This window comes from Phyllobates terribilis, unplaced genomic scaffold, assembly GCF_046119375.1.
Source record: "Phyllobates terribilis strain yellow unplaced genomic scaffold, ASM4611937v1 Scaffold_98__1_contigs__length_5973952, whole genome shotgun sequence".
NCBI lineage: Eukaryota > Metazoa > Chordata > Amphibia > Anura > Dendrobatidae > Phyllobates > Phyllobates terribilis.
This window is the reverse complement of record NW_027362858.1, coordinates 3,922,613-3,938,217: the sequence shown is the minus strand read 5'-3', so window position 1 is coordinate 3,938,217 and position 15,605 is coordinate 3,922,613. Positions and strand designations below refer to the sequence as shown.

General features: G+C 45.6%; 1 protein-coding gene across 2 annotated transcripts in view; it reads left to right on the top strand.

Moving 5' to 3' along the window:
- LOC141198608 (uncharacterized) overlaps positions 1-15,605 on the top strand; it is a 540,563-nt gene that overhangs the window by 140,509 nt on the left and 384,449 nt on the right. The window contains exon 1 of one of the 2 annotated variants that reach the window (XM_073663034.1): positions 7,241-7,316. The exons of the other annotated variant lie outside the window; for it this stretch is intronic. Coding sequence (XP_073519135.1) covers positions 7,243-7,316 — 74 coding nt within the window. The 5' untranslated portion in view covers positions 7,241-7,242. Of the gene's footprint in view, positions 1-7,240; positions 7,317-15,605 lie in introns of those variants that run through there. 2 annotated transcript variants of the gene reach the window in all.

Below are 15,605 nucleotides of genomic sequence, written 5' to 3'. Positions count from 1 at the left end.
TCGGTAGCATTTATCCTCTGGCCGGACCTGAACTAAAAGCTCTCAAAGAGTATATCGATGAGAATTTAACTAAGGGGTTTATACGACCATCTTCCTCTCCAGCTGGTGCCCCAATCTTCTTCGTGAAATAGAAGGATGGCTCACTTCGACCATGTATCGATTATCGTGAGCTCAACAAAATTACGGTCAGAAATTCTTAACCACTTCCACTAATTCCTGAATTACTTGAGAGGATACGATATGCCAAAATCTTCACAAAATTAGACCTTCGTGGAGCATACAATATAGTACGGATTCGCCCTGGTGACGAATGGAAAACAGCTTTCCAGTCACGTTACGGACATTTTGAGTACCTTGTTATGCCTTTCGGACTTCGTAATGCACCGGCTACCTTTCAACACTTGGCAAATGATATATTTAGAGACATACTCGATATTTTTGTTGTGGTTTATTTGGATGACATTTTAATTTTTTCCAGCAACTTTGAGGATCATCAGCGGCATGTGAGAATGGTGTTGGATCGTCTACGGCAAAATCAGTTGTGCATCAAGTTGGAGAAATGTGAGTTTCACAAGTCGGAAATTCAATTTTTGGGGTATGTTATTTCTCCTCAGGGTCTCAGCATGGATTCAAGCAAGACTCAAGCCATTCAGGAGTGGCCAATTCCCAATACACTAAAGGAGGTGCAACGATTTATTGGATTCGCCAATTTCTACAGACGGTTCATTAAAATTTTTTCGGAGATTGTCTCACCCATTACCCAACTGACACGGAAAAAGACGCTGTTGGTCTGGTCGCCACAAGCGCAGACAGCATTTGACAGGTTGAAGTCTAAATTCACATCAGCTCCCATTCTCATACATCCGGAGCCGGATCGAGCCTTCATAGTGGAAGTAGATGCCTCGGACTGTGCTATAGGGGCTGTACTTTCACAGAGAACAGGTGAGAAAGATCTTTTGCATCCATGTGCTTTTCTTTCACAGAAGTTATCACCTGCAGAGAGAAACTACGACGTTGGAAACAAAGAATTGTTGGCCATTATAACGGCATTTAAAGAATGGAGACATTTGCTACAAGGGGCATCCCAACAAATTGTCGTACTTACGGACCATCGTAACCTTGAATTCATGAGGTCGGCAAGGTGTCTAAAACCCAGACAGGCTCGGTGGAATCTTTTTCTTAATCAGTTTGATTTTATTATTTCCTATAGGCCGGGTTCTCGTAATGGGAAAGCAGATGTATTATCCAGAATTCATTCAGTTGATATAAACCCGGCTGCACCTCCAAGAACCATACTCTCGAAAGACAACTTTATAGGTCTGTTACACAATCAAGATCTATTAACAGCTATCAGGGAGGCGTACGCTGCAGACCCGTTCCTGATTCAACCGTCCAGCCAGGTAAATCTAACCTTGAAAAATAGACTTTGGTTCCAGGGACAACGCCTGTATATTCCGGAAACGGTTACATTAAGGGTGCTAAAATTAATGCATGACTCTAAGATTGCTGGTCATAGAGGAGTTCAGAAGACTCAAGAATTCTTATCTCGCTTCTTCTGGTGGCCAACTTATCGGAAAGACGTTCAGCATTACGTCTCATCTTGCGAGGTATGTGCAAGATCAAAGGTTCCTCGCTCCTCACCTACCGGACTGTTGCAACCCCTTTCTATTCCATCCCGTCCCTGGGGGTCTATTTCAATGGATTTTATTGTTGAGTTGCCTATGTCAAAAGGAAAGAACACTATCCTAGTAGTAGTTGACCGCTTAACCAAGGCTGCTCATTTCATTCCCTGTACCGGCTTACCAACAGCGAAACAGACAGCGGATCTTATTTTGCAAGAGGTTTTTCGCCTACATGGAGTTCCTGATGAAGTGATATCAGATCGAGGAGTCCAATTTACTTCAAGATTTTGGCGAAGCTTTTGTGCAGCTCTGGACATTAAGGTAAATCTGTCATCTGCTTTTCATCCGCAGTCTAACGGTCAAACGGAACGGACAAACCAGACATTGGAGCAGTATCTGCGTTGTTACGTGTGTCATCTGCAGGATGATTGGGTAAACTTACTTCCGATGGCCGAATTCACGTATAATAATTCACAGAGTGCGTCCACCAAACAGTCTCTGTTTTTTGCTAACAAGGGGTATCATCCCAGCATTCTTCCACGGTTTCCAACAGATACAGCCGTACCCGCAGTAGCCGATCGGATTACTCTTCTTCGGCAAAATCTAGAGGTCTTAAAAGAAACGCTGGCTACAGCTCAAGAAAGATATAAGAAGGCAGCAGATAAGTTCCGCAAGTCAGCACCAACATACAAGGTAGGAGACATGGTTTGGCTTTCAACAAAGAACTTAAAACTAAGAACTCCAACGTCTAAATTGGGGCAGAAGTATGTTGGGCCATACAAAATCGGTAAATTGGTAAGCCCTGTAGCCTGTCTACTCAAGTTGCCAAAATCTTTGAAAGTACACCCTGTTTTTCATGTCTCTCTGCTCAAACCGGTAGTACCAAATCCTTTTTCCGGACGCATACCTGTTCCACCCGATCCAGTTGTTATTGACGGGCAAGAGGAATTCATCGTGGAGGGGATCATCGATTCTCGCATTTATAGAGGACGGCTCCAGTACCTAGTGAAATGGCAAGGCTATCCATCGGAGGAGAATTCTTGGGAACCTCGGGAGAACATCCACGCTACTCGTTTGATTAAACTGTTCCACAGCAGATATCCCAACAAACCGGCTCCAAGGTTGTCCGGAGGACACCCTTTAAGGGGGGTGTAATGTAAGGATCTGAGTCATGTGTCTGTTCTGTCCGGTTTCTGCCCTTGTCCAAGATGGAGCTGTATGTACATGTTCTGTTTGGTTCTGCCCTTGTCCAAAATGGAATTGACAGCCTCGGGGGCCATCTTGTTTCCTGTCTGATATCTCCTGCTTCCTGTGTGCTATATATATAAAGAGACTCCGGCCAATTATACTTTGCTTGTATATCTTGTATCTTACCTGCTGCCAAGCTTGAAGGACTTGCATCTTGCCTGTTGCTTCTCTACACTGGGATTCCCCACCTGTTACCTGCCTGCCGTTTATCTGGACTTTCATCTGTGTGCAAAGACCCGCTCTGCATCCACCTGCAGTTCAGCCTGCTCCCTGCAAGGAGCCTGGTCCGGGCTCAGGATCCTGTGGACTGTGCACCTGGGACATCTAACGATTTGTACTGACATCACAACCGTTTTCCATAGACTGTTTAACTGATCTCCCACCTGTTACCTGCCTGCCGTTTATCTGGACTTTCATCTGTGTGCAAAGACCCACTCTGCATCCACCTGCAGTTCAGCCTGCTCCCTGCAAGGAGCCTGGTCCGGGCACTGGATCCTGTGGACTGTGCACCTGGGACATCTATCGGTTTGTACTGATATTACAACCGTTTTCCATAGACTGGTTACTGATTGCCTATTGCCTATTCCTGCCTGCTATAACATATGCTTGTCTGCTGCAATATACCCTGTTAATACAAAAATATCGTGTTTGTCTTCATTCCGACCCACGCTATCGATCTCCACAAGTATATAGTTGACAGGCAGACTGTCGGGCTGGAGAGTAGTCAGACTGGCGGACTGGAACAGTAGTCAGGCTGGCAACTGGACCTGAGGGCTGAAGCAGAGGTAAGTATGCTGTGCATCAACTTTTGCCTGGGCACCTCCATTTTGGAGGAGGAGCCTTATATATGGGAGGACCCTCGGCTATTGGCCGGGGACTCTTTAGGACGGCACGCGTGGCCCCTTTAAGAGAGAGGGAGCGCGCGCGCACCCTAAGCACAGTGCCCGGGAAGCTGCGCGCGCCGGCAGCAGCAGGAAGAGGAGCGCAGGAGGATGCCGCGCAGTGAGCGGGGAGGTGAGAGGGACGGCGTCTCTGCCTGGCAGGAGGCTGAGACGCCAATGCTACAATACTGAAGCAACATCTTAAGACATCAGCCAGGAAGTTAAAGCTTGGGCGGAAATGGGTCTTCCAAATGGACAATGACCCGAAGCATACTGCCAGAGAGTGGCTTAAGAATAACAAAGTCAATGTTTTGGAGTGGCCATCACAAAGTCCTGATCTAAATCCTATTGAAAATTTATGGGGAAAGCTGAAAAGGCTGCGAGCAAGGCGACCTACAAACCTGGATCAGTTACACCAGTTATGTCAGGAGGAATGGGCCCAAATTCCAACCAACTATTGAGAGAAGCTTGTGGAAGGATATCCCAAACGCTTGACCCAAGTCATTCAGTTTAAGAGCAATGGTACCAAATACTAATGAAATGTATGGAAACTTTTCACTTTGCAGTAAGTAATAAAAATTCCTTAAAACATTCTCTCTCTCTCTCATTATTCTGGCATTTGGCAAATATTAAAATTTATGGTAATCCTAATTGACCTAAAACCGGAAAGGTTTATTCTGATTTCATGTCAGATAGTGAGAAAAACATGCATGTGTGTCTTTTTATATAGTGTATGTAAACTTCTGGTTTCAACTGTACTTGAACTTTATGTCCATATCTATATATAGATATATATGTGTGTGTGTGTGTGTATATATATACATATATATATATATACTACAGACCAAAAGTTTGGACACACCTTCTCATTTAAAGATTTTTCTTTACTTTCATGGCTATGAAAATTGTATATTCGCACTGAAGGCATCAAAACTATGAATTAACACATGTGGAATTATATACTTAACAAAAAAGTGTGAAACAACTGAAAATATGTCTTATATTCTAGGTTCTTCAAAGTAGCCACCTTTTGCTTTGATGACTGCTTTGCACACTCTTGGCATTCTCTTGATGAGCTTCAAGAGGTAGTCACCGGAAATGGTTTTCACTTCACAGGTGTGCCCTGTCAGGTTTAATAAGTGGGATTTCTTGCCTTATAAATGGGGTTGGGACCATCAGTTGTGTTGTGCAGAAGTCTGGTGGATACACAGCTGATAATCCTACTGAATAGACTGTTAGAATTTGTATTATGGCAAGAAAAAAGCAGCTAAGTAAAGAAAAACGAGTGGCCATCATTACTTTAAGAAATGAAGGTCAGTCAGTGCGAAAAATTGGGAAAACTTTGAAAGTGTCCCCAAGTGCAGTTGCAAAAACCATCAAGTGCTACAAAGAAACTGGCTCACGTGAGGACCGCCCCAAGAAAGGAAGACCAAGAGTCACCTCTGCTTCTTAAGATGTTTATCTGAGTCACCAGCCTCAGAAATGGCAGGTTAACAGCAGCTCAGATTAGAGACCAGGTCAATGCCACACAGAGTTCTAGCAGCAGACACATCTCTTCAACAACTGTTAAGAGGAGACTTTGTGCAGCTGGCCTTCATGGTAAAATAGCTGCTAGGAAACCACTGCTAAGGACAGGCAACAAGCAGAAGAGACTTGTTTGGGCTAAAGAACACAAGGAATGGACATTAGACCAGTGGAAATCTGTGCTTTGGTCTGATGAGTCCAAATTTGAGATCTTTGGTTCCAACCACCGTGTCTTTGTGCGACGCAGAAAAGGTGAACGGATGGACTCTACATGCCTGGTTCCCACCGTGAAGCATGGAGGAGGAGGTGTGATGGTGTGGGGGTGCTTTGCTGGTGACACTTTTGGAGATTTATTCAAAATTGAAGGCATACTGAACCAGCATGCAAGTATATAATTCCACATGTGTTAATTCATAGTTTTGATGCCTTCAGTGTGAATGTACAATTTTCATAGTCATGAAAATAGAGAAAAATCTTTAAATGAGAAGGTGTGTCCAAACTTTTGGTCTGTACTGTATATAGTTGAATATTTATATATATATATCTATGTGAGGACACAGCATTTCTTCTTAATTCTGCCAAATGCAGTTAGTAGTGGGCACAGGGACAGGAGCTATTGTCGCTGACTCTAGTTGTAGATGTAAATAATTGTTGGAATCTTGAATGGCTGCTGTGTACAGATTATAGCGCCCCCTACAGCTTATTGTCCTGCTGTCCTCGTGGAACAAAGGCACAGGATAACTGACAGATTGATCATTGTTAGTTTTGCTGTCTACCTGTTGTATTAGTGAGTTCAAGGTTGTTCTGCAAATATTGAAGGTCAAACTATGAACACTTCGACAATGAGAGATGACTTTCTCCCAATCCTGTAGAAAAAAATGCCTGAATACGAGGTGTGACCTAGAAAAGTAGGATCTGCCTCTTTTCCCACACACTCTACAGCAAGCCACCGACCAGCTGGAGGAACACAGATCTGCTCCACTGACCATCACTGAACCCTCAAAGACGCTGGAGAATCCAGGTTGGGACAATCAGGTCACCTGGCCACGTACCTCACTGCACTCACTCAGCTTCCTAAGCTTGCCACTACCTCGTCTCTGGTTGCCGGCCAATAGATGGGGTAGTCAGCCCTGGATGCTCAGAGCCAGTGGAAAGGTGAGACTATGTCATGTGCACCATCTTTTGTACTTGCTGGGGCTGTACTGTATGTGACTGGCTGGTGTTGGTGCAATAAATTATTGCCGCACTGTGTTACCCTCACTCTGTCTGGTCTGAGTAGTGTCTGGCCCACGGGAAAGGAGATCGGGCGTTCAATGGGGGATGAGCCCTGGTCCATATGATTTTCTAAAGATGAGACCACCCACTGACCCTCGTGTCTCCACTCTATCTATCTATTAGATTTCAAAATGTTTATGAATTTCTCTAGAAAAATATTTAGATTTGAGAGTCCTCAGTGGTTGATACCTTTTAATGGCTAACTGAAAAGATGGTAACAAATTGCAAGCTTTCAAGACTACTCAGCTCTCTTCATCAGGCTAGTATACCACAAAATCTGAAGAGTCACATATTTATACACAATAAGGGTATGTGCACACGATGCAGAAATGAAGCCGAAAATTTCTGCATCATTTCTGCATCTCCCTGGCAGAAAAAACGCATGCGGATTGTACATGCGTTTTTCCTGCGTAATACATGCGGATTCACATGCGTTTCCGCATGCGGATTGACAAGCGCTTTCCAGGCGATTTTAGCATCACTTGGAAAGTGCTTGACAACTAGGTCACACTATATAAATCCATGCAACCGGCATGGATTTATATAGTGTGACCGTATAAGAATGTTTAAAAATAAAAAAATAAAGGTACACTTATCTTCTGATGCCCCGACGTGTGCTGCCTCATTCGTTCCTGGCTTGTTCCTGGCTGCCGGGATATCGCGAGACACTGCACTGAAGGGCCTGCGGTCACATGACTGTGACGTCACCGAAGGTCCTTCAGTCTTGCACGCGAGCAGAGGGAAGGAGACCGGGGGCCGTCAGAAGGTGAATATATCTTTATTTTTTATTTTATTCTTGTTTTTACAGTTTCTATGGTACCTGGGTGTGGAGGAGGGTCTCCTGTCCTCCACACCCGGGTACCATCCGCACATTAGAACGCGCCAATAACGCAAGTACAAATGCAGTCTTGCGGAATTGGTGCGTTATAATGCAAGTCAATGGCGGCAAAAACGCCGCGTTTCCGCAAAATTAATGGACATGCTGCGGATATTTGAGCGCAGCATAAACGCTGCGGAAAAATCCGCAGCATGGGCACAGCACATGCGGATTATCATTGGGGAACATTGTTGCCCTTCTACCATGCGTTTTTAATGCATTTCCGCAGCCGCAGAAACGCTGTGGAAACGCATAAAAAACGCATCGTGTGCACACAGCCTAAGACACACAAATTATGCAATAGGTAAGACAGGTGATGAAAAGCAGAGTTATTATGAAAGAGATAAACAGTTCTGGCTATAAATATTTTTGTAGATAAGGAGTGTGAAGGTTTTATTGTCCTGTGTCCAGTGTTGTGATGACCTCACAGGTCTGAGTCTGAGGAACACATTCCTTAGTTGATGTAGAATGACATAAATCCATGCGACACATTCATTCCTGTTCTGAAAGTGTTAAAGGTCATCATCAGTTTATATTCTGAGATTCTTCTTTTTCTTTGAGATTTGAAGTTACCTTTTAATACCAGTAATTTCATGGCTTTTGTGCTGTGATCAGGGGAACAAAAATGCTTGGCTACAGGCAGATCTATTCTTTTTTCTTTTATTGTGTGGCGATGATGATTTTTGCCCTGTCTCCCCTACATAAAGACCCCCAGCTGGACATTTGGTACATATAATTAAGTACACTACATTAGATGTGATACAGCTGAACGTACCTGGGATCTTATAGTCCTGATGTGAATTGGGGATCTTCATCTTGTCTGTGGTCGTTATAAAAGGACAGGTTTTGCATTTTTTCTGGTTGCAAGGAAAGGTTCCTGTAGCTGGTGGAGATGACAGGGAGCTTCTGACATTGTCAGGAAAACTTGGTCAGACCTTGCAGCCCTCTGGCGCCCCCTTATCCTGCTGGTTAAACACAGTATTGACCGAGGATAAGCAACAGGGCGCAGCTGCTCTCATTTATGTCGACTATTGTGGCACGTGATGTGACTGGACGTATATATACCACCAGTTCCTTGAATTTCTCTATAAAATGATCTATGACAATGATTATATAATGTACATTGTGGACCATTCAGCCTCAGATGCAGAGTGTGAACATTGCCAAAAATCTATATTGCACATTTAACTGAAATAAATGATACAATTCATCAGAAATGTTAACCATTTAGACGCTTTTCCAAAGTTCCGGATAAATATGAACAAAATGTAAATGTTGATTCATAAGCCGTGAATTCAGCGGGTCAGTCCTGAGGGAATTTACATCCCATGTAGGAATTCAGAGGATCTGGGAAGGGATTTTGCGACAAATGAACAACACCGGATGGAATGGGCCCAGATAACCCGGCACCCAGGCTGGAAAAGATCCATACGCTGGTTTTCTTCGATGCCGATATGAAAGAAATAAAAACAAATATTTTCTAACACTTTTCTATTTTTTTTATAATTATTTGATATTAACCCCTTTACTACCTTGGGTCAGGCCCCTGTGACGTGCCGGGGAGGAGGGGGGATATGGAAATGAAGCTAATAGGCGGGGATTTCTTCGCGTTCCCCAGACGTGAAGCTTGCCAAAACTAATTTAATAAAAAGCTATTACACAGCAAGTAGACCTCTAATATGGGACATACAGGTGAGTATAGATTCACACTTCTATCACCTGTATCCCCATATTAGAGGTCAGATAGGTCCCAGGGGGTGACAGATTCCCTGTAACATGTTAACTGCCATGGGTGGACTCCACCTGTGGCTGTTAGGGGCACATGACAGCTGTACTGATCAGCTGTCATGTCCCTGGAAAGGTGCGGTGTCATCACCGAAGTCCACACGCTTCGCACACGCGCAGTTCCACATGCGTCGTACACACGCGGCTCCTCTCCGTGCACCTCGTACACACGCGGCTCCGCTCCCTACACCTCGTACACACGCGGCTCCGCTCCGTACACCTCGTACACACACGGCTCTGCTCCGTACACCTCGTACACACGCGGCTCTGCTCCGTACACCTCGTACACACGCGGCTCTGCTCCGTACACCTCGTACACGCGCGGCTCCGCTCCGTACACCTCGTACACGCACGGCTCCGCTCCGTACACCTCGTACACACGCAGCTCCGCTCCGTACGCCTCGTACACGCGCGGCTCTGCTACATCCACACTGTAAACCCCTCCTGACCCCACACATAAACTTCAGCTCATCCAGCACCATGACAACCAGCACAGCAGAGTCCTGCATCCACTGAGGCCCCTGATCATGTGACCCCTGACTCCTCCCCTCCTGTGACCTCATCACAGCTCCTGTGCGCACAGAGCAGCCATATATGTGGTGGCGGCTCTGCAGGTGGAGGTATGTGGAGACCCCCATTACTGGGCGCAGGGGGCATTAACCCCTTCTGCACGGAGACTCTTTTGGGGTCTTGTGTTGCCCCTTTATAAGAATCATAAGGTTTTTGTTCTGTCTCCTGTAATAGATACATACGACCTAACTATGGAGACAGGAAGGGAGGAAACGTATTGTTCTCATAGTACAGGACCCCTTTACTGGCCCCACAGTGTAATGCCCCCAATATGCCCCTTATGCAGGATGTATGATGCCCCCACACAGTGTAATGCCCCCATTATGCCCCTTATGCAGTATGTATGATGCCCCCACACAGTGTAATGCCCCCATTATGCCCCTTATGCAGGATGTATGATGCCCCCACACAGTGTAATGCCCCCATTATGCCCCTTGTGCAGGATGTATGATGCCCCCACACAGTGTAATGCCCCTATTATGCCCCTTGTGCAAGATGTATGATGCCCCCACACAGTGTAATGCCCCCATTATGCCCCTTATGCTGGATGTATGATGCCCCCCACAGTGTAATGCCCCCATTATGCCCCTTATGCAGGATGTATGATGCCCCCCCACAGTGTAATGCCCCCATTATGCCCCTTATGCAGGATGTATGATGCCTCCACACAGTGTAATGCCCCCATTATGCCCCCTATGCAGGATGTATGATGCCCCCCCACAGTGTAATGCCCCCATTATGCCCCTTATGCAGGATGTATGATGCCCCCCCACAGTGTAATGCCCCCATTTTGCCCCTTATGCAGGATGTATGATGCCCCCACACAGTGTAATGCCCCCATTATGCCCCTTATGCAGTATGTATGATGCCCCCACACAGTGTAATGCCCCCATTATGACTCTTATGCAGTATGGATGATGCCCCCACAGTATAATGTTCCCACAGTACCGCCTGAGATCCTGCAGTTGGAATAAGTCCTGAGGTTTTACTGTTGGAATAAAACCTCTGGAACATGGTTTTCCCTTTTTCTGCTCCCCTACATAAATACTCTTGATATCGAGGCTTTGTACAGTAATATACCGCATGAGGATGGTATCAGAGGAGTAAGACATTTCTTGAAATGGAGATCAGTAGAGTGTAGCAGACATAATGACTTCATGGAGGATCTTATAAAATTCACTCTTACACATAACTTCTTTCTTTTTGATAGGAAGTACTTCCCCCGAGCTCAGCGGTACTGTGATGGGGAGCCTCTGTGCCCCCTTGTATGCTAACCTTTTTCCTGGGCTGGTGGGAGGAAACCACAATATGCAGAGATGATCATAAGTGGTGACATCCATATATTGGGGTGTGGTATAGATATATTGACAAAATTTTTATCATCTGATCAGGGACGAGTGAACAGTTTCTTGAATTTGTCAGGAAACTCAACATCAATAGAGTGGGCCTGAGATTTACAACGGAGTTTAGTTATAACCCCTTGCCTTTCCTGGATGTACTAATCAAGAAAGAACTGGATGTGACCCTAGGGACATTCATCTACCATAAACCTACAAGCACTAATAAACTATTGAAGTGGGATAGCCACCACCCCATCTGCCTGAAAAAAAAGAATACTCAAGGGCAAATTTTTATGGTCGAGAAGGACGTGTTCAAATGTCACATTTTAATATACAGACAATAGACATGAACACAAGATTAATGCAAAAGGTTACCCACAGTACATTTTGGATTTCGCACGATTGTGTACAGAAAAACGGGAGAGACAGACTCTTCTCCATACCTAACCAAGAGACCAAGAAAAAGATGGGATAACACGAGTAATAGGAACTGAGTAACCAAATCTTTAATATCTTAACAAAACACTAGGATGTACTTGTGGCCGACCTGGACCTGAAGGGAGCTGTGGGACCTATTCCCACAATAACTTCCAGAAAGAGTCGGTCAATTAGGGACCATTTAGTGCATAGTGTCTATAAAAAACCTGCACGCAAGGGGACTTGGCTGGATAGAAGAATCTGTAGTTTTTTTTAGATGTGGAGAATGTTGTACATGTAATTGGATGAGTGCATGTAAATCTTTCTCGAGTTCCTCCGCCGGTAAAACCTTTTTCCAGAGGGATTAATCCAACTGTAAAACCTCAGGATGGGTATATATGGCCATATGCACCTGCTCCCTAGATAATGTAGGCAACAAGACCAAGACGGGATCTATGAGGAGGGTGGGGGAGCATTTGACCAATATACGCCATGGTCGGGACACCCCATTATCGAGACACATGAACAGTGTACATGTTACATAGTTACATAGTTTATAAGGCCGAAAAAAGACAAGCGTCCATCCAGTTCAGCCTATTTCTTGTGCACTGCAGCTATTCCGCAGCGTTGATCCAGGGGAAGGCAAAAAAACCCCATGCAGTATAGGCCAATTTACATCATTGAGGAAAAATTCACTTCCCGACTCCAATCTGGCAGTCAGATTAAATCCCTGGATTAATTAACTATCACTAAGCATAAGATGTAATTTTATTGTTCTCAAGAAAGGCGTCCAGGCCTCTCTTGAACTCATTAAGTGAGTTGGACATCACCACTTCCTCTCCCAGAGAGTTCCAGAGTCTCACGGCTCTGACCGTAAAGAATCCCCTTCTATGCTGGTGCGGGAACCTCCTTTCCTCCAGACGCATAGTGTGCCCCCTCGTCTTTGTCACCATCCTTGGTATAAACAGATCATGGGAGAGATCTCTGTACTGCCCCCTGATGTATTTATACATGTTTATGAGGTCTCCCCTAAGCCTTCTCTTTTCCAACGTAAATAGGTCTAATTTTGACAACCTCTCTGGGTATTCTAGTCCCTCCATTCCCTTTATTACCTTAGTCGCCCTCCTTTGTACCCTCTCTAGCTCCAATATGTCTTTCCTGAGCACCGGAGCCAGTGTACAGTGAAACCGAAGACATCTCCAATTGCATCATTGAGGTGGTTAAACCCAATGTAAGAGGAGTTGGTCACAATAGATGTATCCTCAAAAAGGAAAGTGAGTGGGTCTCCTGACTGTATTCACTAGTCCCGAAGGGACTCAATGAGCAAATTTCATATGCCTGTTTTGTGTGAATACAGCCCCATCCTGGATTACATTTTTGGATTTTATACTCTACCCATTGCTACTCAGTTCCCTGTGAATGGGGTTCACATTTTTTGTACTTTATCGAGATATATTCTACATTTACTATATAGTAATTAACAAGTATGATGATCCTTGTGTATCTCTAATTATGCAATAGGGTTCAAATTTGACCATTTAGGAATATACTGTGGGCCATCATCCAATATTTTTTGTAGTGATGAAGTAGATCTAAAAGCCTATTGCATGATGTGAGGCTGTGCAATATGTGACGCTGAGTCACTTTTCACGGCCAGGCCATGAGAAGGAATAGTCAAGGAGTCCGAAGTCAAAAGCCAGGAGGGTACGTCATAAACCGAGGGAAGAGGCAAAGGCATAGTCAGGTAACAGTCCATTGGTCAGAATACCAGAAGGATAGCGGATCAGAGCAGAAGGGGTCAGGCATCAGAAGATCAATACACAGAACACTAAGGCACAGAGCCACAAACCTCACACTACGTGAATGTACGTCTGGCAGAAAAAGCCCAGTTAAGTAGCCTGGCAGTCACCTGGAATAATGAACACCTGAAGATAGCCGGTGCCTCCCAGTCTCAGATTGGACAGCCGAGCTGTCAATAAACACACTGACTGCTTCAGCACGCCCCTGTACCTGACTGGATGACCGAGCTGTCAATCAAAGTACCGACAGCTTCAGCATGCCCCTGTACATGATTGGACGGCTGAGCTGTCAGTAACTGCATCCCGGACACAGTGAGGGGTGGAACCGTGACCCAATACTTGTTTTTAATCTCCCATGATGCTGATCTCAGAGACAGGACTTTTCTATATTGGTGGAATGCAATACAAATTCATTATGCACTTCGGCGTAGAACATATACTTCTGGACATGGGCAGTCACAGATAGGAGACTGGGATGCTCTTCAGAGTGGAACGCACACATCCAGGCATACGTAATCTCCGACAATGTTCCTAGATACGCTCTGGTGTGTAACACATAACTACGGACATGCGCAGTCACGGATATGAGTGGAGCGCCAGCAATCAGTTTATCTGGAGTTTCAGTTAAAGCGCGTCACTTCCGGACATGCACACTAGGGGATGGACATTATCGAACCTCTAGCGCATGAGAATTAACGCAGGCGCAGTACATTATTGTAGACAGACTCCATTCTATATACACTATGTCAATTCACCTCTAGGAATGGGAATGAGCCTCCTAGTCTGGGGAGGGGTTTTGGATGAAGTTGAATATTTAAACATGGACACCTGGCTATTAGGCACACTCCTGAAGATGATGTGTGTTCAGATGTTTTAGCTGCCTTTGATTCAGCCTGTCTCATCTGTTTCCCTTCAAGCCAGGACTTGCGTTTTTTATTTGTCTCAGCTATCTAATAATTGAATCTACACATATAAAGCATACAGTGTATCACTTCCTCACAGTAAGACTCTTCTAGTTGTCCATAGCAACCAATCAGTGCTCAGCTTTCATTTTACCTCAGCAGCTTCATTGTTGAAAGCTACAATCTGGTTGCTATAGCCAACCAAAAAGATCTTACTGTGAGGCAATTCTCAAAAATGAGGCCCCAGTTACCTCTGCAACAGCCGTTGCTATAATTACAGACTTTAGACCAACTTATCAGGTTTCCCCCCCTTGCGACTATATGGTTGCTGCACCTTTAAGAGTGACTCCTTGGATGCAGTCTCTAACTCTTTGAGACCCTTTGGGCAAAAACTGTGGTTTGGCATTTGTGGCACCCCAGTGGTCCAGTTGCCACTGTGGCCTTGCCTCCCTCACAGGGGGTAATGCCATGCCTGGTTTACCAGTATACAACACTTTCCTGGCTCCAAACCAGAAAGGGGAGCTCCTCCCCTTCAAATTGGAATCTGGAGGCGGGGTTAGAAAGAGTTAGTGGAGAGGAGTTGGAGACAGGAGAGCGACGAGGAAGGACCTGGGGAAGGGAGCTGTGTACAAGCTCGCCCCAGAAGAGAGAAGCGCAAAGGAACCGGACACCGGAGTCCGTGGTTGTGGGGCACTGAAGGCCCAGCAGCCGAATCCGGAGGGCAGGAGACTGCAGGTCTCCTGGCCCCACCAGATGCCCGGCGGCACAGCAGCACTATAGGGCACAGCACCGCCACGTGGGAGCGACACTTAAGGAAGGCCCGAGCTGTCTGCCATACGGGTAAGGAAGAGACGTTTTACTCAGGGACAAGGGCCGCAGCATAGCTTCAAGTAGCAGGGCCAAAGAGAATAGCGCAGAGGGAAGGCCTACAACTCTACATGGCGAGGTGGATCCCCAACTTGCTTCCAGGCCGCCTGGACCTCTACTACCAGCTAGTACCCGTGCCCCGGTCTGCCTAACTACCGCAAGTAAAGATAAAAGGAAACCGCCATTAAGCTGTGGACTGGTCATTATCTGCGGTATCACCTGCATTACACCGTATCAACAACATCCACCTCCACAATTCTACATATACTGCCCTGGAGCTTAGCTCTGCCTGTGGAGAGCTGAACCAACTCTGCTGTGTGACCATCAGCTCCAGAGGATCTGCACCGCAGCGGCGGCCCCATATAGCCGCATACCACAGGTGGCGTCACGAACATTATCTCTAAAAACTTTATTTCCCCTTTTACTTTCCCTTTAATTGACCGCCCTGGGTCACGGACCAGGTCACTGCCACCGTGACATCCCCAGCACCAACCGGCC